Genomic DNA, 22878 nt, shown 5'->3' with positions numbered 1-22878 from the left:
TTTCCTGACACACCGAGCGGTCCTCCCTTGCTAGCAAGTAAAAGCTGTTCGTCTTGTTTCCGTTAACAGGAACAAGTTTGTAAACCAGCGGGGCCTGTGGAAGCACAGACACAACACTCTGGCTGAGGAAAGGTTGAAGATGGAGGTGAGAACGTGGACTAACTCTGAATGCAGAGCTGGCTTGGAGCTGTGGAGACTTACTGAGGAGTAAAGTGGACATGAAGGAGTCACAGAGGGAGGAGGAGGTGAACAGTGATGTTTGTTAGACAGGATCAGACTGAAGAGGGAACATAAGAAGAGTTTCATGCTGGATTTGAACAGAACAGGAAGATAAGCTCCGCCCAGCAGCTGAGTCCTCTCTGCTCACACTGGTGTTGGACTGCAACATCAGGGAGTCTGCTTCCACATCTGGTTTCCACAGCTGGAGGAAGCTGTCCCACGAGCACGCCTACGCCCCTCTGTCATTACTGAAGTAGTGATGGTGTTTAATCAGTGTGAGACTGTTTCACTGGTCCAAGCAGAGATTTACATAAATGAGCTTTTATGAGTTCTTATATTATCTGATCAGGCCGTTTGCTCCTGTTAAAGAGAAATGTGCATCGAACGTTGTGGGTATTCATGAGTCTAACAGTTTAAACCTGTGTGTGACGTTGTGTCCTTGAACGGCCCTGACAGACGGCTGTAGTCCATAATATTAATGTTTCCTGCTGACTGAAATAAGCAGCTGAGCTCTGTGAGGGCAGAGCTGCTGCTAACAGGTGAGTCTGTTACCTGGACTGGACTGAGTGAGCTGCTGTGTCACAGCTTTATCAGTGACACACTCAGCATGTGTGTGTGTGATATGTCACAGTGCTTGAAACACACATGAAAATATATTAAAGGTTGAATCTTTTTTCTTTTGGTTTGTGGAACAAAAATCAGCAACGAAGAAACGTTAGCGTAAAACTTGGTGTAGAAGTGCAACAAACGTAAGCCGGCTCATTTGATGCTGTGACGCTTGAAAAGGATTTGCGCACCTACATCATTATTTACGGTTTAAATTGTGCTGCCTTCAGGTGCACCTGGTAAATTCAGGAATCTCTACTCCAAACCACAGCAGGTTGTTTTAGAGGCTTTATGTTGGTTTGTTGGCAGAAACATGTCTGTGATCGCTGTGTTGTTCTTTTTGATGCAGGATTTCATGTAACTCGGTGCTAAAATCATAACAATGAAGTTGAACAGTTCTAGTGCTCATGCGTAAGCTAGCATGCGTCAGCTAGCATGCGTCAGCTAGCATGCGTCAGCTAGCATGCAGCCTGTTTCAGTTGCTCCTGCTTTTACTCTTTACTCTAATTTTTTCTTATTTCTTTGTCCTTTACTGAGTGTGTTCATCTGTTTAAAAGCTTTCTTTTCAAACATGTGGATCGAGAGAGTTTTTGTTCTGCTGTTGCTTTCACTGAGGAATGGGAGCGCAGCACAGCAGCTACACACCAGAGATCAGCTGAGCCGCCTGATGCTGCTGTTGCAGATTAACTGGTGTCTCAGATTAACTGGAGACGGTCAAACAGATGTGTGACAGACTTTAAGGAGCTGCTGCCAACAAACCAGCAAATAAACACTGAATATTTCATGTGTGACATTTGTGAGGTGGCCTTAAACACAGTCCGTCAGTCTTTTTGCTCTTGAACAGTGAAATATTAAAAACTGTCTGGAGTTTATTTGGTGATGTTCTCGTGCACGAGGCGAAAACAGCAAACAAACGTCACAGTAAATCTTTCCAGCTGATGTTAGGCATCCTCCACCTGCTGAATCCACTTCAGCCTCTTCCTGCTCATGTTCCTGTTTAGAGGCACAGTCGGCCTGTAAATGGAGAAAACTGAACACAGGAATATTTGGATTTGCTTCTTTTTCTCTGCTCATGTTCAACTTGTCTGATTCAAGCTGGGAATATTTATTAGAAACAAAGTGAATAATATTATTTTATTATCACGTTGATGCAGCACATGGTTCAGTTAGCTTTGTATAAACACGTGTTAGAAATGTTCTTCAATCAGCTCTTTTTACTCTCATTTCACAGCCAGTACTTTTTACTTTTACTTGAGTAAAGAAGTTGAAACAGTACTTGGAGTATTTTTAACAGTAGTACTTCTACTTCAGTACACACTGTGTGTACTTTTACCACCTGTGTCTGAGACCTCCTTCAGGGTCCACCTGAAGCTCTCAGTCTGCTGTGGAAAAAGGAAATCCAGGTGAGTTTCTCCTGATCACCTGAGGCCGTCATTACTGTGTGAACCCACACACCACTCCTCACTCCTCCCACCCGCTGCACACAGTCACTGAGTACAGACCGGCTGATTCCTGTAAAGGGAGAGGCAGGAAGAGGCGGAGCAACACCTGAAAAACAAGAAGCTCAACGTCATTTTGCAGAAGTGAAAGTGTGAGAGAGCAGCAGCAGAGCTGCAGTCGAGTCCTGTTTGTCTCTAAAAGAAGATTCACTGGAGTCCATCAGGTTTCTCTCAGCAACAGTGGTGAGTGCAGCTGATCACACTTCCTGTTTCTACACAAATCTTCAATTTGTTCACTTCATCAGGACCCATCATAGTCACACTGGATCCATAGAAATCTGCTCATGTAACCACAGATCCACTGTAGGAGCATCGAGCTGCTGCTTCAGTCTCACTGTGGCTCTGCTCAGGACGGTGGACTCAGGCTGTGCTCTGGACTTCAGACTGACTCCACACTTCCTGGTTATTCATCACTTTCTGTTCCTATTAGATTGATTCTGGATCTGATTGATCATAAGGATTACAGACGTGAAAACACCTATTTATTCTTTACTGATATAAAGCCTTTGATACTGTAAACCAGTAGATTTTAGTCAGTACTTCAAAAAGTCATTCAAACATTTTACAAAGATTATCTGACTTAGTGTATCCTGTAAGAGTCACAGATGTTCCTAAATCATTCATAAAACAGTCGATATTGCACTTTATAACTTTGTGTGGAAACAAATCTCATTATTTAAACAGATGTGGACTAAATCATCCTGATATTCCATCCATCTATCAATCCATCGATCTTCATCCGCTTTATCCGGGGCCACGGAGCGTAGGCTGCGGGGGCAGCAGCCTAAGCAGACAGGCCCAGACCTCCCTCTCCCCAGCCACCTCCTCCAGCTTATCCGGGGGAACACCAAGGCGTTCCCAGGCCAGCCGAGAGATATAATCTCTCCAGCGTGTCCTGGGTCTGCCCCGGGGCATCCTCCCGGTGGGACATGCCTGGAACACCTCACCCAGGAGGCGCCCAGGGGGCATCCTTGTCAGATGCCCGAACCACCTCAGCTGGGTCCTTTCAATGTGGAGGAGCAGCTGCTCTACTCTGAGCCCCTCCTGGATGGCTGAACTTCTCACCCTGTCTCTAAGGGAGAGGCCAGCCACCCTTCGGAAGAAGCTCATTTCTGTCCCTTATATCCGCGATCTCGTTCTTTCAATCACTACCCACAGCTCGTGACCATAGGTGAGGGTAGGGACGTAGATCGACTGGTAAATTGAGAGCTTCACTTTTACACTCAGCTCCCTCTTCACCCCAATCCGTCTGTCGATCTCTGGCACCCTTCTCCCATCACTCGCGAACAAGACCCCGAGATACTTGAACTCCTCCACCTGGGGCAGGAACTCATCCCCGACCCGGAGTGGGCACTCCACCCTTTTCCGGCTGAGCACCATGGCCTCAGATTTGGAGGTGCTGATCCTCATTCCCGCTGCTTCACACTCGGCTGCGAACCGTTCCAGTGCGAGCTAGAGGCCCCCACCCGATGAAGCCAACAGAACCACATCATCCACGAAAAGCAGAGATGAGATTCTGAGAACACTGAAGTGAAAGCCCTCCGCCACTTGGCTGCGCCTAGAAATCCTGTCCATAAAAATTATGAACAGAATCGGTGACAAAGGGCAGCCCTGGCGGAGCCCATCACCCACAGGGAACGAGTCCGACTTATTGTCGGCAATGCAAACCAAGCTCTTGCAATGGTTGTATAGGGATCGAATGGCCTGTAGCAATGGGCCAGACACCCCATACTCCCGCAGAACCTCCCACAGGACACCCCGAGGGACACGGTCGAATGCCTTCTCCAAGTCCACAAAACACATGTAGACTGGTTGGGCAAACTCCCATGCACCCTCAAGTATCCTCGAGAGGATAAAGAGCTGGTCCAGTGTTCCGCGACCAGGACGAAAACCGCATTGTTCCTCCTGTATCCGAGGTTCAACTAGCGGACGAATTCTCCTTTCCAGCACCCTGGCATAGACTTTCCCAGGGAGGCTGAGGAGTGTGATTCCCCTGTATTTAGAACACACCCTCCGGTCTCCCTTCTTTAAGATGGGGACCACCACCCTGGTCTGCCAGTTCAGGGGTACTGCCCCTGATCTCCACGCAACATTGTAGAGGCGTGTCAACCAGGACAGCCCTACAACGTCCAGAGCTTTCAGGAACTCGGGGCGGACCTCATCAACACCAGGGGCTCTGCCACCAAGGAGTTGTTCAACTGCCTCAGTGACCTCGCCTCCAGAAATTGGCGGGTCATTCCCCTCATATCCAGACTCTGCTTTCTCCTCGGAAGACGTGTCAGTGGCATTAAGGAGGTCCTCGAAGTATTCCTTCCACCGCCCGACAATTTTCTCAGTCGACGTCAGCAGCGCTCCGCCAGCACTATACACAGTGCAGGTAGAGCACCGCTTTCCCCTCCTGACACGCCTGACGGTTTGCCAGAATCTCTTCGAGGCAGTCCAAAAGTCTTTTTCCATGGCCTCTCCGAACTCCTCCCACACCCAAGTTTTTGCTTCAGCCACTACCCGAGCTGCATTCCGCTTGGCCTGTCGATACCTGTCGGCTGCCTACAGAGTCCCACAGGCTAACCAAGCCCAATAGGACTCCTTCTTCAGCCTGGTGGCTCCCGTCACCTCTGGTGTCCACCATTTGGTTCGGGGATTACCACCACGGCAGGCACCAACCTCCTTGCGGCCACAGCTCAATGCAGCAGCTTTGGCAATGGAGACGCTGAACATGGTCCATTCGGACTCAATTTCCCGAGTCTCCCTCTGAATGCTGTTGAAGCTCTGCCAGAGGTGTGCGTTGAAGATCTCGGGGCCTCTGCGAGATGTTCCCAGCACACCCTCACTACGCGTTTAGGTGCACCAGGTCTGTCCAGCGTCCTCCCCCGCCAACTGATCCAACTCACCACCAGGTGGTGATCAGTTGACAGCTCAGCCCCTCTCTCCACCTGAGTGTCCAGAACATATGATCGCAGGTCTGGTGATACAATTACAAAATCGATCATCGGCCTGCGGCCTAGAGCGTCCTAGTGCCACGTGCACTTATGGACACTCTTATGTTCGAACAAGGTGTTTGTTATGGCCAAACTGTGATTTGCACAGAAGTCCAATAACAATGCACTGCTCAGGTTCAGATCGGGCAGGCCATTTCTCCCAATCACGCCGCTCCAGGTCTCGCTGTCATTACCCACGTGAGCATTGAAGTCTCCCAGCAGGACAACAGAGTCTCCAGGTGGAGCACCTTCCAGCATCCCACACAGGGACTCTAAGAAGGCTGGGTACTCTGAACTGCCACTCGGCGCATAAGTGCAGATGACAGTCAGGACTTGTTCCCTGACCCTAAGGCGCAGGGAACAAACCCTCTCATCCACCGGGAAAAACCCCAACGTACCGGCAGCAAGCCGAGGGGATATTAGAATACCCACCCCAGCCCGCCGCCTCTCACCAGGGGCAACTCCAGACTGAGACAGAGTCCAGCCCCTCTCCAGGAGACTGGTTCCAGAGCCCAAGCCATGCGTAGAGGTGAGCCCGACTATATCGAGCCGGTACCTCTCAACCTCACGCACTAACTCAGGCTCCTATTCCACAAGAGAGGTGACATTCCATGTTCCAATTGCCAGTCTTGGCAGCCGGGGCCTCTGCTCCTGGCCGCCGCCTGGCACACAATGTACCTGACCCCTATGGCGCCTCCTGCGGGAGGATGGGCCCATGTCCCCTTTTCGGGCTGTGCCCAGACGCTCGCCATTGGGCACCCTCCCCGGGCCTGGCTCCAGGGAATCGCTCTTTGTCGGGTCCCTCACCCAGGACCAATTTGCCATGCGAGACCCTACTATCTATCTATCTATCTATCTATCTATCTATCTATCTATCTATCTATCTATCTATCTATCTATCTATCTATCTATCTATCTATCTATCTATCTATCTATCTATCTATCTATCTATCTATCTATCTATCTATCTATCTATCAGCCCCCACACAACATAGTCCCTGGGACACACAAACCCCTCCGCCACGATAAGATAGCGATTCACGGAGAGGATCCTGATAATTGAGGCTTTAAATATGTCAGAGTTCCACACATAAGCTGTGATATTCAAGCTGAACTGGATCAAACATGTTATTAGACACAAACATAGATGATGGTGTTTAATCTCAAAGTTTATTAGAAACAAACTGGAGGACAGAATTCCTCCTTAAATGGGATTTTGATCAACAAAATTCACTTCTCTTGTTTTCACACACAGGCTTTATCATGGTGGCTTCTTCTCTACGACCATCAATCTTTGATTTGGACAAGCAAATATATGAAATATAAAAATAAATCAATGTTTTCTGAGGATCCAGAATAACATGAATGATGTATCCCAGCAAGTGACTGGAAAAGTTCATCTTCTTCCACATCCTGAGTTTGTGAGGAGCTGTGATGTTCCAGTATCTGTGAGAGAAAACAGGACAGTTTTTACTGACGCACAAATGGACCAAATATACAGACACCTCTGAATAAACATGTTCTCATCAATGCCATTAAAATACTGGATCAACAGTTAATAACACATTTCTGAGGTTTGTGATTCATCGTCCTCCTCACTGTCAGCTCTACTGGAACAGTCACTGTTTAATATTAATGGCTCGTTGATCTGGACGTACAATAAGAAGTATTCAGTCACCAACAAGGTCGAAGTTTACTTCACAGTAATTGATGGAAAATATCCAACAAACTGATTTATTCAAGTATACAAATGATCTGGATGAATCTTGGACCTTCTGTAAAACAGTCAGAGAAACAATTTCACATCTTTGTAACGACTGTATTTATCTTCATCCCCAAACGTTGATCCTGTCCATCTGGACGCTGCACTGTACAGCAGACACTACGATGTTAGGTTTGTGTTTGGATGAACCAGTTTGTGTCTGAGTGTGTTGCTGGGTCTCCACCAGTTACTCTGAGAACTGAAGAAGCTTCTCTGATGAAACGTCTTCAAGAAACTCAAAGAAGTCCAGACGCTTTTCTCTCCAAGCTCCTCAGACTACTGACGCTTGTTTCTCTCTTTGTAAAATGAAATTTAAAGTGAATTTTGAATCAAATGTTTCTCTTCTTTCTCCCTCAGAGTGCAGACATGTCTGCTGCCAGCAATCTGCGATCTGAAGATCAGTTTCTGTGCTCCATCTGTCTGGATGTGTTCACTGATCCAGTCTCTACACCATGTGGACACAACTTCTGCAAAACCTGCATCAGTCAGCACTGGGACATGAATGTCATCTGTCAGTGTCCCATGTGTAAAGAGACTTTCTACACTCGACCTCAGCTGAGGGTCAACACCTTCATCTCTGAGATGGTTGCTCAGTTCAGACGTGAAGCTCAGCAGAAAGCCAGCAGCAGCAGCTCAGAGCAACAAGCTGCCAAACCAGGAGAAGTTCCCTGTGACGTCTGCACTGGAACCAGACTGAAGGCCCTGAAGTCATGCCTGGTGTGTATGACCTCCTACTGTCAGACTCACCTGGAGCCTCATCTGACAGTGAAACATCTGAAAAGACATCAGCTGGTTGATGCTGTGGAGAACCTGGAAGGCAGGATGTGCACGAAGCACGATAAACTCCTGGAGCTCTTCTGTAAGACCGACCAGACATGTGTCTGCGTGCTCTGCTCTGTTTTAGACCACAAGAACCACGAGTTTGTTCCTCTGAGAGAAGAATATGAAGGAAAGAAGGCAGAGCTGGAGAAGACAGAGGCTGAGATTCAGCAGATGATCCAGAAGAGACGACTGAAGATTCAGGAGATCACAGAGTCGGTGAAGATGAGTAAAGATGCTGCAGACAGACAGAAAGCAGAAGATGTTCAGGTCCTCACGGCTCTGATGGAGTCTGTTGAGAGACGCCTGAAGGAGCTCATGAAGGAGATCGAAGACAAACAGGAAGCTACAGAGAAACAGGCTGAAGGTCTCATCAAAGATCTGGAACAGGAAATCTCTGAGCTGATGGAGAGAAGCTCTGAGGTGGAGCAGCTCTCACGCTCTGAAGACCACCTCCACCTCCTCCAAAGCGTCTCCTCTCTGAAAGCTGCTACACCCAGCAAAGACTGGACAGAGGTTAGAGTTCATCCACCATCATATGAGGGGACTGTGGGGAGAGCTGTGGCTCAGCTGGAGGAGACAGTCTGGAAACCCATGAAGAAGAAGCTGTTTGAGGCTGAGCTGCAGAGGGTGGAGCAGCATGAGGTGGATGTGACTCTGGATCCTGATACAGCTCATCCTAAACTCATCCTGTCTGATGATGGAAAACAAGTGTATGATAGTGATGTGAGGAAGAATCTTCCAAACAACCCAGAGAGATTTTCTTACTATCATTGTGTTTTAGGAGAGCAGAGTTTCTCTTCAGGCAGATTTTACTTTGAGGTTCAGGTTAAAGGAAAGACTGAGTGGACTTTAGGAGTGGCCACAGAGTCGATCAACAGGAAGGGAGAAATCACACTGTGTCCTCGAAATGGTTTCTGGACTGTGATGCTGAGAAATGGAAATGAGTACAGTGCTTGTGCTGGTCCTTCAGTCCGTCTCTGTCTCCATCCTGGTCCTGAGAAGGTGGGGGTGTTTGTGGATTATCAGGAGGGTCTGGTCTCCTTTTATGATGTAGGTGCTGCAGCTCTGATCTACTCCTTTACTGGCTGCTCCTTCACTCACAGACTCCACCCATACTTCGGTCCCTGTTTCAATGATGGAGGTAAAAACTCTGCACCTCTGATCATCTGTCCTGTCAATCAAACTGATCAACGACTGATTTAATTTGATGAATGATTGATTTTTCTTGAAGGGAACAAATGAACATATTGAGTGTAAATCCTCTACAGTCTCCATGTTTCTATAGAATCTGATCATCAGGACTCTGATTCACACTTTGATTCTCATGGAGTTTGATTTGAACAGAAGAAAAGTTGAATCAGGAAATGTTCCCACTGATGGAGACTCGAGCTGAAGAGCAAATATCAGAGAACAAATGTCCAAAAGCTTCATTTCCAATAAAGTTTGTTCAATGCTTTGAGTGAATCCAGACTCATGTGTGGCTGTTATACGGAGCATCAGAGTCCAGCTGAGTTATGTTGGATACAAACTGCTTATTTTGGCTCTGTGAGGAGTTTTGTTCACTGAAAACTGATGAGACGGATAATATTCAAAGAACTCTGTAGAGATTCATGCATCCATGTTCTCCACCTGCAGGTGTGGAGGAGAAAGGTGGAGCACAGACTGCTGCATCCTTCCAGTCACATCATTTTGATGATTATATTTCCATGTTGTGATGATTTGGGTTAAAGACAAACAGAGTTGAACGGCTGCAGTCACAGCATGAAGACGATGCTGAAGATAAGATAAGATAAGATACCTTTATTAGTCCCACGAGTGGGAAATTTCATAAGGCTGCCGACCTATTGCACGCAATGGCGGCGCCATCTTACCCTCCGACCATACATACATGACACAAACATCACATGGGGAAGACAGGTCAGAGAGGTATAACAATGTAAAATGCACCACATGAGGAAAGATTAGGAGAAAAAAACAACTCCCCCCAGACTGAGCTCCAACAGGGAGATCAGTTTGAGAACAGAAAAAAACACCTCTGCACATGAAAAAATCTTAATACACGAAAGAAACACATGACAAGTAACAGGGGTGGGTAAAGGGTGAGAGACAGCCGAATTAGACAGTACATCCGGGCCTGCAGCCTGTGCGCTGGTCTCCTTGATCCACCGTCAGCATCGGAGGGGAATAAACTTCGAAGGCGTTTGGAGGGGGGATGAGTGTATATCTGCATGTGTATATATGTCTCTGTGTGTGTGTGTGTGTCCATAGTTCAGCTGAGACAGTGTCCTTCGCCCTGCCAGGCTAAGTAAACAGTCTTCCAGCCAACCCAGGTGGCCTTGCATGGAACGGGAAGAACAGACTCAACACAGTCGTTATCAGGGTGTAGTTGTTCGGCTCCAGCCTTGCGACCGCAGCTGGCGCCAAAGAGGTATCCGCATGAAGTGATGGTGCTTTTTACTTTAGTGCGAACAACTCATATGAATTTCAAAGCAGTTCTACAGTCTGACACTGGTCTTTCAATCTCCCGTTGGAGAGCCGTGAGCTTCGCCATGATGTGATCCGATTTCCACTCAGAGGTCTTATTCTGAGTGTTCATGGCAGTCTCAAGCCGACGGATGGCCTGGATTGCAGCCATTGGAAGACCAAATATAACGTCCCAGAACACTCCAGCTCACATGTTAGTCTGCTCCAAGCATTTCCACAAACGCACGTCTTCTGTTGTAGTTGTTACGTAATTTATCATAACATAATTGTTGATGTAGGTTACAAATAAGTCTTATATTGATTTGAATTTAATTCGTTGCTATGCTGCTTTGTTCACTGTGGCTTTGCGGGCTAATGTTTGTTGTGATTTGTAGGAAAACCAGAAACAAAATGCTGGAATGTGATCCAGACTGGCCCCTCTATCAGCCTGGGTCATACCGAGTTCAAAGCTGCTACCACAGAGAGATTTGATCGGTTAAGAGAGAGAGCGAGACCAAAACAGCCACTAAACGTTTGCATATATGTGCCCAAGTGTTGTACTGAAGCAATCAAGTCATGAATAACTGTTTTCCAGTATGTTGTTTTGCAACCTTTTTCTTTTTTTTGTTGCATTGTTGATTTGTTTTTCACGAAGCAGCTAATAAAGCTGATGGAATACAATGTTGCCTCTTTCTTGTAAGATTCTATAATAGAATGAAACAATGATGCCAGTTATAAATAAAGACAATAATTTAATGAAAAACACTCATTTTATATCTATTAGATCTGAAAATGTGTAACACTACAACCTAACAACAAATAGATGCGTTGGCCTGTACAGAAGATAAAGGAAAAAGAATTAACAACAGCTGTGAGATGGAATAGTCCAAATCACCAAAGTAAACTGGACCTGGGCTTGTTGCAGGATGTGAAGTTACAAAACATCTTGTGAGTGTATGAACTCACACTTAGGACCATATAATAATAAATATGTGCGTGATGAAAGTTGGGCAGCAGGCTAATGTCCTTACTCCACTCTGTGTGCTCATATGGGTCTGACACTTTCACTCCTTTGAGTTTTTCCTCCTACTTTTTTTTTGCCTTTTTGTCACGTCTGTCTTTGTACGGAGCTGCCGTGTTCTCCGTCGTTTTGTACAGAACTGTTTTTGGGGCAAATAAAATGTAAGTAGGGATTAAAACCACAGAATTAATGATTACTGGTGCTGGAAATGCTAGCGCTTGATGCAGTGTTTTGATTTTGTTGCCACGGGTACCCACAAAGCAATGCGCGAAAGTCACGTGGTCTGTCAATCTCAAGTCCCATCAGGTGTATTTGGAAAAGTGTCTGCTGAATTTCTGCTAAAACATCTGCTCTACCTTCTGAATGACTGTGCTGTAGACTGACCGATGATGAACTTGAATCTGAACAAATGACTGCATGTAATGGCCTCATGTCTTCTACCCACTGAACAGCTAATAATATTGCGAGCATTTCCCCAGTGTATACAGAAAGTCCATCACTAATCCTTTTACCTATTTCCACCGAAAACTGGGACCACAACTGCTACACCGGTTTGACCGGCTGTGTTCTTTGAGGCGTCTGTATATATTTGAACATAACTATAATATTGGACAATGTAAGCCTGAACTGTATGAGCGTTTCAAATAAATGCCTCATCCTTATTCTTCTTGTCCAACAATGTTAAGTCTACTTTAGCATCAGGAAGTATCCATGGAGGTATTGCTGGTAACGGCACTCTGTGACTAATGTTTAACTGATTTAAATTATGCTGGTTGTCTTCCCACAATCCATCCAAAGCTCTTCGTTTCCCTCCTTTCTTTCTCCCAGCAAAGGCTTGGGCTACTCGGCCCGCCATTTTATATCTGGTCATGTGACTGCATGGCTACGTCTGATTGGTGAAAGAGTTGCCGGTAGCTCCAGTGGCGGCATGATCCATAATTTATTAGTAGTATTATCCAATGTGTGAAATTAATTATTAAAAAAAAAAAGTAACGAGTCAAATATTGCCAAATGTAGCGGAGTAAAAGTACAGTTTCTTCTTCACAAATGTACTCAAGTAAAAGTAAAAAGTATCGTGGAAAAAAGGTACTTTAAAAGTAAATTTTTTTCAAAAACTTACTCAAGTAAATGTAACGGAGTAAATGTAACTCGTTACTACCCACCTCTGCTCAGCGGGCAGTATTAATGGGAGATTTCATTCTTTAGCGAGTGACTGGTCGGTGACACTCAAACAGTGAGACGTCTCAGCAGTGATTTCTGGTGTCTGAACTAGAGATGGACCGATCCGATATTACGTATCGGTCCGATACTGACCTAAATTACTGGATCGGATATCGGAGAGAAATAAAAAAAAATGTAATCCGATCCATTAAATAATCAAAAAAAGCACCTCACAAAACTTGCGACATGGCGTAACTCGGCTCATAACCGTAGCACGACGGAGCAGTATGCATCACGTGATAGAGCAGCTGTAGCGTGCAAGACCTGTCGGCGGTCTGGTTGAGCATTTGGAGACTCGCTACCAAACCGGCATTTCATCTCCGAGGAAGTTGATGATGATGAGATGGCCTTTATTTGTCAGTTGCAGGTCTTTTGCCCACAACCGAGATGACAGACCTTGCCGACCGTACATACAATACAAACATCACATTGGGGAGACAGGTCAGGCCAGGTAGCAAGGAAAAAAAAAAAACGTTGAAATGTGTAACACAAAAGGATAATACAGGAATGCACAGATATCAACACACCATAGAACAATAAACACAGACAAGCAACATGGGAAAGAGTCCCAGTGTGTACATCTGATCTGGGACCGCTGCAATCTTTGACTGCACCTCCAACTGACCCGATGTCCACATCAGAGGGGAGGTAAGCGTTGGAGGTGGCGTTGGATCCGGGGTAGGGCGGGTGATGCGTCAGTGAGTGCTTATCAGTATATGTATGTGTGTGCGTGTCCATAGTTCAGCTGAGACAGTGTCCTTCGCCCTGCCAGGCTAAGTAAACAGTCTTCCAGCCAACCCAGGTGGCCTTGCATGGAATGGGAAGGAACAGACTAAACACAGTCGTTATCAGGGAGTTGTTGTTCAGCTCCAGCCTTGCAGCTGGCGCCGAAGGGGTATCTGCATGAAGTGATGGTGCTTTTTACTTTAGTGCGAACAGCTCATATGAATTTCAAAGCAGTTCTACAGTCCAACACTGGTCTCTCAATCTCCCATTGGAGAGCCGCGAGCTTCACCATACTTGCGTTCTGTGATGTTGTCATTTCTTGTGCTCAAGGAGTCAATTTCTGAGAACTCACGGCAGTGTGCCTCCCCAAGATGTCATCCAATTTGCGCCCAGAGATGTTATTCCGGGCTAGCCCTTCCGAGATGTATCCAGTCTGCAGTCAGAGATCTTATTCTGAGTATTCACAGCAGCCGTAGCCTCTCCAAGATCTTATCTGTGCTGCACTCAATGAGCCCATTTTGAGAAACTCACGCCTCTCCCATCGTTCCAATCCCAGCGGGCAGCCTTGTGGGGGTTTGAACAGCCGGTTCCATTTTCTTAATTCTTCGTTAAGTCAGGGCCAAGCCAGCTCCGATCAGCCAGAACCCTGTTACCATGGTTCCGAATAGGTAGATATCTTCAGCACTCAGGCTCACCCAAGCCCAGACTTCTTGTTGAGAAAGGGGTGTCAGTTGCATTTAGGGACCAGTTGATCCAATCCATAATTCCTCTTTTAGGTTTTAGAGAACAGACTGTGAGAGAGTGTTCCAGGGAAAAATAATAAAAAACACAAGACAAGGACACAAGAGGCTAAGCAGGGAAGATAAGGGAGAGGAGGAAAAGTGCGTCCGCCTCCTCCGAGAGCCAAAGAAGAAGAGAGAAGTAAAGCAAGTGTGTAAGTTCATCTCTGAATGTTTGTAAACTTTAAACTTAACAACCGATATAAGGAGCAACTGCCTCCCTCCCTCTCCTGCTACTACTTTAATCGTTAAACTGATCAATGATCAGCTGATCGCCTTTTCTGTTGCGAGTCCGTCTCTCTTGTTTGTTTTTGGCCCACTTTGCACCAGAAAGAGGAAACCAGCGGCTGAACAACAGCAGCACGTTTAAGCTTGATAAGCTGTTGTTAGAATTTATTTAATATTACTTTCTACACCAGGATCTTTTTCTACGTAGCTGACGGCTGGTAACTGTGCAGGGGCGGATCTAGCAAAGTTTAGCCAGGGGGGCCGATAGGGCATGAACAGGGAAAAGGGGGCACAAAGACATACTTTTCTTTCTTATTCTCATTTAAAATGTCGAGCTTTTAATAAATAATTATCTGAATCTTACACCCAAAGTTTTAATCTGATGTAAAATGTATAGAAGTCTATTACTGTATATAGTAACTGTTAAGTCTAATATACCCTAGTAAGCTATAGTACTTTTTCCTTTGGGAAGGTACCATCTGTGCAGTCTGCAGTTCTGTTGAAGAAAGATGTTGAATCTATTTAATTATTCTTGAAAAATAATTTATTTCTGTGCATTTTTTTTTCCACACTGCATCAATATAAAGTTGATTACGTCGATTAAGCATCATGAGGTGGAGCGTGAGGGGTGGTTCCCTTTTTTTTTGGGAGCTTGCAACCCTATTAGTTAGGTTGCTTACTCTTTAAAATACCAGAATAGGGCTTTAGCTTTAGTGTTTGTTTGTTTTTGCTTGAACTTGAGTATGTACTTATACAAAATGCAGCAAGATATAAAAAAAAAACAACAAAAAAACAGTTTTATTGATTAAAAACACTATATCGGATTCATATCGGTATCGGCCGATATCCAAATTTATGATATCGGTATCGGACATAAAAAAGTGGTATCGTGCCATCTCTAGTTTGAACTCAAACCTCAGTCGTTTCTATAGTGAACCAAGCAGCCAGTGAAAGTGAAAGTGAGAGAGTTCAAAGACACTCAGTGATTGTTTACACCACCTCCATCCACCCACCTGCTTACATAGGCTTTATATCAAATGAACATGTTCTGGGTGGTTATTACAAAGTTAACTCTAAAAAAAACATCTTTTTAAACTGAAACTTTTAAATTTTTCTCATAAATATCAGGAGAAGCAGACAGAGGACGGTGAGAACAAGCCTCTGATATGAGGATCTGTTGGTATATGAAGAGCTCAGAATGTTTCTTCAGTGATTGAGTTACAGAGCTTGCAGTGTTTGAGGTTTTAGTCCAGGTATACCTGAGATGTTAGAACAGTTTTGTTAAAGGAACAGAAATACGGAGAAGCAGAGACCTGAGTGTGACCATGAAAACAGGATTAAGACCTACTGGTTACACAGCAGGGGAGATGATGGAGGATCAACCTCACTGACATCTGTCTTATTGTTCTGTTCTCAGATTACCCAGTGGAGATGGTGGAGGTGGCACAGGGGGAGAAGTCTGTCCTGCTGCCCTTTAAAATTAATGAAGAAGATGATGTTCCTCAGGACGTCAAAGTGGAGTGGAAACACCAAAACATGACGGTCCATGTGTATCAGAACAATGAACACCAGCATCTCTTACAGGACCAGGATCACAGAGACCACAGAGATGAATGAAGATCCTCTGAGAACTAAAGACTTCAGTCTGAAGCTGAAAGACCTTCAACTTAGTGGCCATGGTGACACATGCTGCTACAGAAATCAGTGACTCTCAGTGTCAGAGGTGAGTGTAACAGCTGTTGGTCTCTATATTCAAGTAGAGATAATAGAAATAATAGAAAGCTCTGAGGGATCCTCCATGAGTGATGGCACTGTTGATTGGTCACTACACGCTGATCTCTAATCTGGAACATAACCAGCTCTAGAGCAGGTTAGGTCTACAGCATCTGTTACCATGGCGATTTATCCCAGTAAGAAGTGAACACCTCCATCGTACAGTAATCCCAGAGTGGAGCCTGAAGTTATCTGGATAACAAGGATGGACACATGCTTTTACAGAAATCAGTGACTCTCAGTGTCAGAGGTGAGTGTAACAGCTGTTGGTCCACAGTAACTGAAAACTGGAGTAAAGGGTTAGAGTTAGAGATGACGGAGGATGACACTCACTCACTGATGATCTCTTTGTTACTGATGCTCATCAGGGAAACACACAGATTCTGCAGCCTCCTACTCTCACTGCACTTCACTTTATACTAATATATATAACTCCAAATGACAACAACAGTCACCTTGAGCTGGTCTCTATATTCAAGTAGAGATAATAGAAATAATAGAAAGCTCTGAGGGATCCTCCATGAGTGATGGCACTGTTGATTGGTCACTACACGCTGATCTCTAATCTGGAACATAACCAGCTCTAGAGCAGGTTAGGTCTACAGCATCTGTTACCATGGCGATTTATCCCAGTAAGAAGTGAACACCTCCATCGTACAGTAATCCCAGAGTGGAGCCTGAAGTTACCTGGATAACAAGGATGGACACATGCTTTTACAGAAATCAGTGACTCTCAGTGTCAGAGGTGAGTGTAACAGATGGTTTTTTTATTCATTTATGAGCGGTCATTTCCTGTGTAGCAGCAGTATGCCCTTGCTTTGAAGTAATTTACCAGGAGCCACTGTGCGAGACATTAAGGTAAAAAGGTACTCAAATCCTTACAAAGCTGCATGGTATCACAAAAGTGATTGTACAATCAAATACATCTGCATAGAGAATCAGAATTACTCACAAAAGACTTTGAACACTTACTCTTCTGGCTAAAGAGACATGTGGAACATATTTTTGTGAATAACTCAATTGGCCTTATTTAAGGTCTGGGCAAAAATCACCTCCATGGGAGAGTTCTAAGAATAAAACCACTGCTGACCAAGAACACCACAAAGGCTCATCTCACATTTGCCATAAAACATGTAGTTTATCCCCGAGGTAACGAACGCCAGGACTGCCATAATGAATCAATTAAATACACCATATTTAATTACATAAATATTTACAACACATGTAATTAATTAATTATTGACACATTTGATTAATTATTGACATATTTAATTAATAACACATTTAAATAATTATTGACAGTTTTAATTAATTATTTAATGATTTATTTATTTAAGTACTTGTACTTGATTATGCCCCGGAGATACAACGAAGAAGAAAAGAATATGCGGCAGCGAAGAAGGTGCTTAAGGGCTTCCTCTCTTTGCTCTTTAAATGCTTTGCTTCTTTTATTGATTTTTATGCTGATTTTTTTCTCTTTTTTTCGTATGAGCTTACCTGCGATCGCTTCTGGACACTTATAGATCATCAGGACTAAAGTGTTCTTAACAGAAAAAGCAGCATTTTTATAGTTACCTTATCCTCAACGCAGGCATCTGTTTAAAGCAAATGGATTTAATTTTAACAAGTCAGGGGTGAAACTGTTCACCTCCAACTTGTTTTATTCCATACGTCATCCATCTGTGCTTGGTGCCAAGGCTGAGATAAACGAGGAGTTATCTCATAAAGAGGAACAAACAGTACTCCAAGAACAGACAAAGCCCAGCAGAAACCTTGAGGAGGAGCTCCATCTGCCCCCACCCGGGAGGAGCCTCAGAAAGGAGAGACATCTGAGGCAAGAAGAGGGGTCCCTATTTGCCTCCAACTCTCTCAACAACACCAACGACCAGGACCAGGATCTTCCCCAGTCCCCCAAACCCCTGACAGGCCATCACCCTCCTCCCCCTCCCTTTCTCCCTCCTCCCCACACCTGAAATTCACTGAAGAGATGATGGAGCGGGTCAATGCTGGGCTCAGATCTACCCCCCGTCCCAATCCCTTTTTGTCCCCCATAAACCCCCCACCAGAGCGGCCAAAGGTTCGCCACCGAGCCCCACCCTCAACAGAGCAATCGAAGTCACATTGCCCAGCCTCGCCCCCCTTAGTTCCTCCTTACCACCTTCATGCTCTGTCTCCGCAGTCTGATGTGTGATGTGTGGAGGGTCCGGGCTGCGAGGATTATGGCAGTGGTGACTTTTCCCAGGAGAAGCTGGGACCCTGTTTACTAGAAGGTTTTAAAATTTCTGTACTTTTAGGTGACAGGAGACATGTGGCCTGGTCAAAACACAGAGAGCTGCACTCTAAAAGATCTTTAAACATAGTAAACATACCTTGTGTGCCACAGACTGCTCCCAAACATGAGGGGACAAGTAATACCTCTAAAACACTTAAGTTGGCTTTATTAAACGTTAGATCTTTAGCTGGGAAAACATTTTTAATTAATGATTTAATCACTGAGCACAGCCTTGATTTTATGTTTTTAACTGAAACTTGGTTGGACCAAAGTAACAGTGGAGCTGTTCTCATCGAGACGACCCCCCCTAACTACAGTTTTATCAGTGAGGTCAGGGTGAGCAGGAGAGGAGGAGGGGTTGCTGTCTTATTTAATGAATCATTTCAATGTAAGCAGCTATCTCCTGGAAGTTTTCAGTCTTTTGAATATGTGGCTTTACAGCTGAAGGCCCCATCCAAAGTTGTGTTTCTTAATGTTTACAGGCCTCCCAAATACTGCACAGACTTTTTTAATGACCTCAGTGAACTGCTGTCTGTGATCTGTGTTGATTTTGACTGTGTAATTATTGTTGGGGATTTTAACATTCATGTGGACAACCCTCAGGACAAAGGGACTAAAGACCTGAGTAACACTCTGGGCAACTTTGGGCTGACTCAGCATGTAACAGAGGCCACACATAATAGAGGACACACTCTTGACCTACTGATCTCCAAAGGCCTGAGCATTTCAAAGGTTACTGTGTCTGATGTGGGCCTGTCTGATCATTACTGTGTTTTCTTTGAAAGTAAAATCTCAGCCCACACAAATATATCAACAACAGTGATCACAAAACGGTGTATAACTGAACACAGTAGTGCAATTTTTAACCAGGTCTTCCCATTAACACCTGACCTGTCCAGAGGGTCAGTCAATGAGCTCGTCAATAGCTTCAATGCTAACATGTTAAATGTAATGGACACTATTGCTCCCATTAAGGTGAAGGTTATCTCTGGAAGGAAAAAGTCTCCATGGAGAAACTCCACACTGGTGAAAAATGAAAAAAGAGAGTGTAGGAAAGCTGAGCGCAGATGGAGAAAAACAAACCTCCAGGTTCATTATGACATTTATAAAGAGAAACTTCACAATTATAATTTACAACTGAGGAGTGCAAGGAGGTCCTACTTCTCTGACATCATCACTAAAAACAGCCATAATGCTCGGGTCTTATTTTCTACAGTTGACAGGCTAACAAACCCTCCTGTGTCAGTGGCAGCTGAACTTCATTCAACCATGGCCTGCAATGACTTTGCCAAATTCTTCACAGACAAAATCCAAAAAATTAGACAAGCAATTGGTACATCAACAGCAGATCCAGGATATGTACTGTGTCCACCAAAAAACTGTTTAAACACCATGAAACAGTTTCAACCTATTAACAGCAAAGACCTGGAGGACATCTTAGGTCAACTGAACCCCTCCTCCTGCTGTTTAGATGTCCTGCCAACAAGTTTTTTCAAAAAGGTCTCAAAGACTTTAGAGTCAGACCTGTTACAGATCGTCAACTTTTCTTTATTATCAGGTGTGTTTCCAGAACCACTAAAAACTGCTGTAATCAAACCAATACTGAAAAAGGACAATCTTGACAAGACACAAATGAACAACTACAGGCCGATCTCAAATCTCCCGTTTTTAAGTAAGATCATTGAAAAAGCAGTTTCTCAACAGCTCAGTTACTTCTTAAAACAGAATAACTGCTACGATGCCTTCCAGTCAGGTTTTAGACAGAACCACAGCACTGAAACCGCTCTGACCAAAGTGTTTAATGACATATGTCTGAATACAGACAGTGGAAAAATGTCAGTCCTAGTTTTACTGGATCTCAGTGCAGCATTTGATACAGTTGACCACAACATATTACTCAAATGACTGGAGAACTGGACAGGTCTTTCAGGAACTGTACTAAACTGGTTCAAGACATACTTAGAAAACAGGAAATACTTTGTATCAATAGGTAACTTCACATCTGAGCAGACAAGTATCACATGTGGAGTTCCCCAAGGTTCCATCTTGGGACCCCTTCTGTTTAACATTTACATGCTCCCACTGGCACAGATTATAAAGAACAACAAAATAAACTACCACAGCTATGCAGATGACACACAAATATATATCACAATGTCACCAGGAGACCGAGGCCCTGTACAGGCTCTTGGTAAATGCATTGAGGAAATTAATGACTGGTTGTGCCACAATTTTCTCCAGCTAAACAAAAACAAAACTGAGGTAATAGTCTTTGGCGCCAAAGAAAAACGATTACAGGTCACCAGAGAACTTCAATCTATACATCTAAAAACCACAAACCAGGCGAGAAATTTGGGTGTAGTGATGGATGCAGACCTAAACTTATAAAAACACATTAAGACAATAACAAAGTCAGCTTACTATCACCTCAAGAATATTTCAAGGATAAAAGATCTGATGTCTCAACAGGACCTGGAAAAACTAGTCCATGCATTCATCTTTAGTAGGCTTGATTACTGTAACAGCATCTTTACAGGTCTACCTAAAAAATCAGTCAGACAACTACAGCTCATTCAGAACTCTGCTGCTCGAGTCCTCACTAAGACCAAAAAAGTGGACCACATCAGTCCAGCTCTGAGGTCTTTACACTGGCTGCCTGTCCGTCAGAGGATAGACTTTAAAGTTCTGATGCTGGCCTATAAAGCTCTGAATGGTTTAGGACCAAAATACATCAATGACCTCCTGACCCAGTATGAACCTTTCAGATCCCTCAGGTCATCTGGATCCGGTCTTTTATCAGTTCCCAGAGTCAGAACCAGACACGGAGAAGCTGCATTAAGCTTTTATGCTCCTTTATGCTCCACCGAGGGCCCGGTGGCGCCAGTGTCCGGCAGCCTCGCCTCTGTCAGTGCGTCCCAGGGCGGCTGTGGCTACAATGTAGCTGCCATCACCAGTGTATGAATGGGTGTGTGAATGGGTGGATGACAGGTTGTGTAAAGCGCTTTGGGGTTCTTAGGGACTAGAAAAGCGCTATACAAATACAGGCCATTTATATCTGGAACAAACTCCCAGAAAGCCTCAGATCAGCTGAAACACTCAGTTTATTTAAATCCAGGTTGAAGACTCACCTGTTCTCAGCTGCATTTGAATAAAACAGAAAATCCGCACTTTTAAGCTTAAATTTTAAATTTAAATTTTAACTACTGATTTTATCTACTGTTCTGATTTTTATCTACTGTTTTTTTAAATCAATTTTAAATCGTGCTTTTTATTTGTTTTTGTTTTTTAATGTCTCTGTAAAGCACTTTGAATCACCTTGTTGTTTAATTGTGCTATATAAATAAACTTGCTTTGCCTTGCCTTATTGTATATGCACCTGATTGTTGTTGGAACACTTTAAAGTATTTGTACAGATAATACCTGAGTTTACTTTTGCTTCATTTCATGTAAAGCTTGTATAGATTTGGTGTTTGGAAAGATCTTGGACATGAACAGTTTCTCTAAGTTCTAAAAATGATTCATTAAACATGTTTGTGGCTTTCACAGTAAAAATCAGACTTTTCTACTGTCAGCTGGGAGGACTTCAGTGAGCCTCCAAACATGGCTGCTGCTTAGTTTTCCACACATCTGTACACATCTGTATGTTTCAGCTTTGTCCTTCAGTCACAACATGGTTCATCTTAACTTCCTGCTTCTATCATGGTTAAAGCTGATGAATCCTCTGGACATCAAACACTGATGTTGTTATTGGAGCTGAGTGAAGTTTGATGGCTTTATTATCCAGGCTGTGACACATGGCAGCTGTCAGAGCAGAACACAGGAAGTCAGCAGGTGTGTTTCAATTCAGCCTCTGCTTCCTCTGAAGGTCCATGACATCACAGCGAGGCCACGAAGGCCGTCCAGAATCCCAGTCTCCCACAAACCTGTCCTCCTTCTCCCTGGATTTGAATGACAGGTGGGCCCACCCTATCCCAGGATGCACTGCAGCATAGTGGTGGAATATATATTACGGTCCAGAGATGGAGCAGCGCTCTCTCTGAGTCTCTGAGGCTGTTTTCTGTTTGAGTCTGGCTTCAGTCTAATTTAGCAGCTGTGACATCAGAGATTGTAGGGGAGGAACAGCCACGCCCACAGGTGAGTTTCCCACCCAGAAACAGAGTGTGGACATCACCTCTGTCTGCGCTGTGTTGGTCACAAGCTTTGTTCTGGGCTTTTAAGTGGAGGGTGGAGCTTGTGAGTGATGGAGGCTGAGAGCTGTGTTTGCACATGCTCAGTGTGACAGGATGTTGGCTGCTGTGAAAGCTGAATGCTCTCTGGTAGTGATGATATACATTAGGATGACTGTGCTAGCTCTCTGTCAGAGTACCAGGGCCTCACTTTGACCACATGACTCTCAGTACACAGCATGATGTGCGCTGTAAACAGGAAGCAGAGGAGCAGGACTGAGGTAAACCTCTGAGGGGTCAAACTGAGACTGAGCTCCAGATGTTTCCACATGTTTCTGCTCTG

General features: G+C 44.6%; 1 protein-coding gene across 1 annotated transcript; it reads left to right on the top strand.

Moving 5' to 3' along the window:
• The first annotated feature begins 1419 nt into the window (after window positions 1-1419).
• Window positions 1420-9350, top strand: LOC309703531 (E3 ubiquitin-protein ligase TRIM21-like). Its single transcript, XM_082528437.1, has 2 exons — window positions 1420-2507; window positions 7422-9350. Exon 2 carries the CDS (start codon window positions 7431-7433, stop codon window positions 9087-9089), a length of 1659 nt encoding a protein of 552 aa, XP_082384563.1. The 5' UTR covers window positions 1420-2507; window positions 7422-7430; the 3' UTR covers window positions 9090-9350.
• Window positions 9351-22878: the final 13528 nt, after the last annotated feature.

This window comes from Aulonocara stuartgranti (genome assembly GCF_965226115.1).
Source record: "Aulonocara stuartgranti genome assembly, chromosome: 3".
Lineage (NCBI taxonomy): Eukaryota > Metazoa > Chordata > Actinopteri > Cichliformes > Cichlidae > Aulonocara > Aulonocara stuartgranti.
This window is presented reverse-complemented; position numbering and strand designations above follow the sequence as displayed.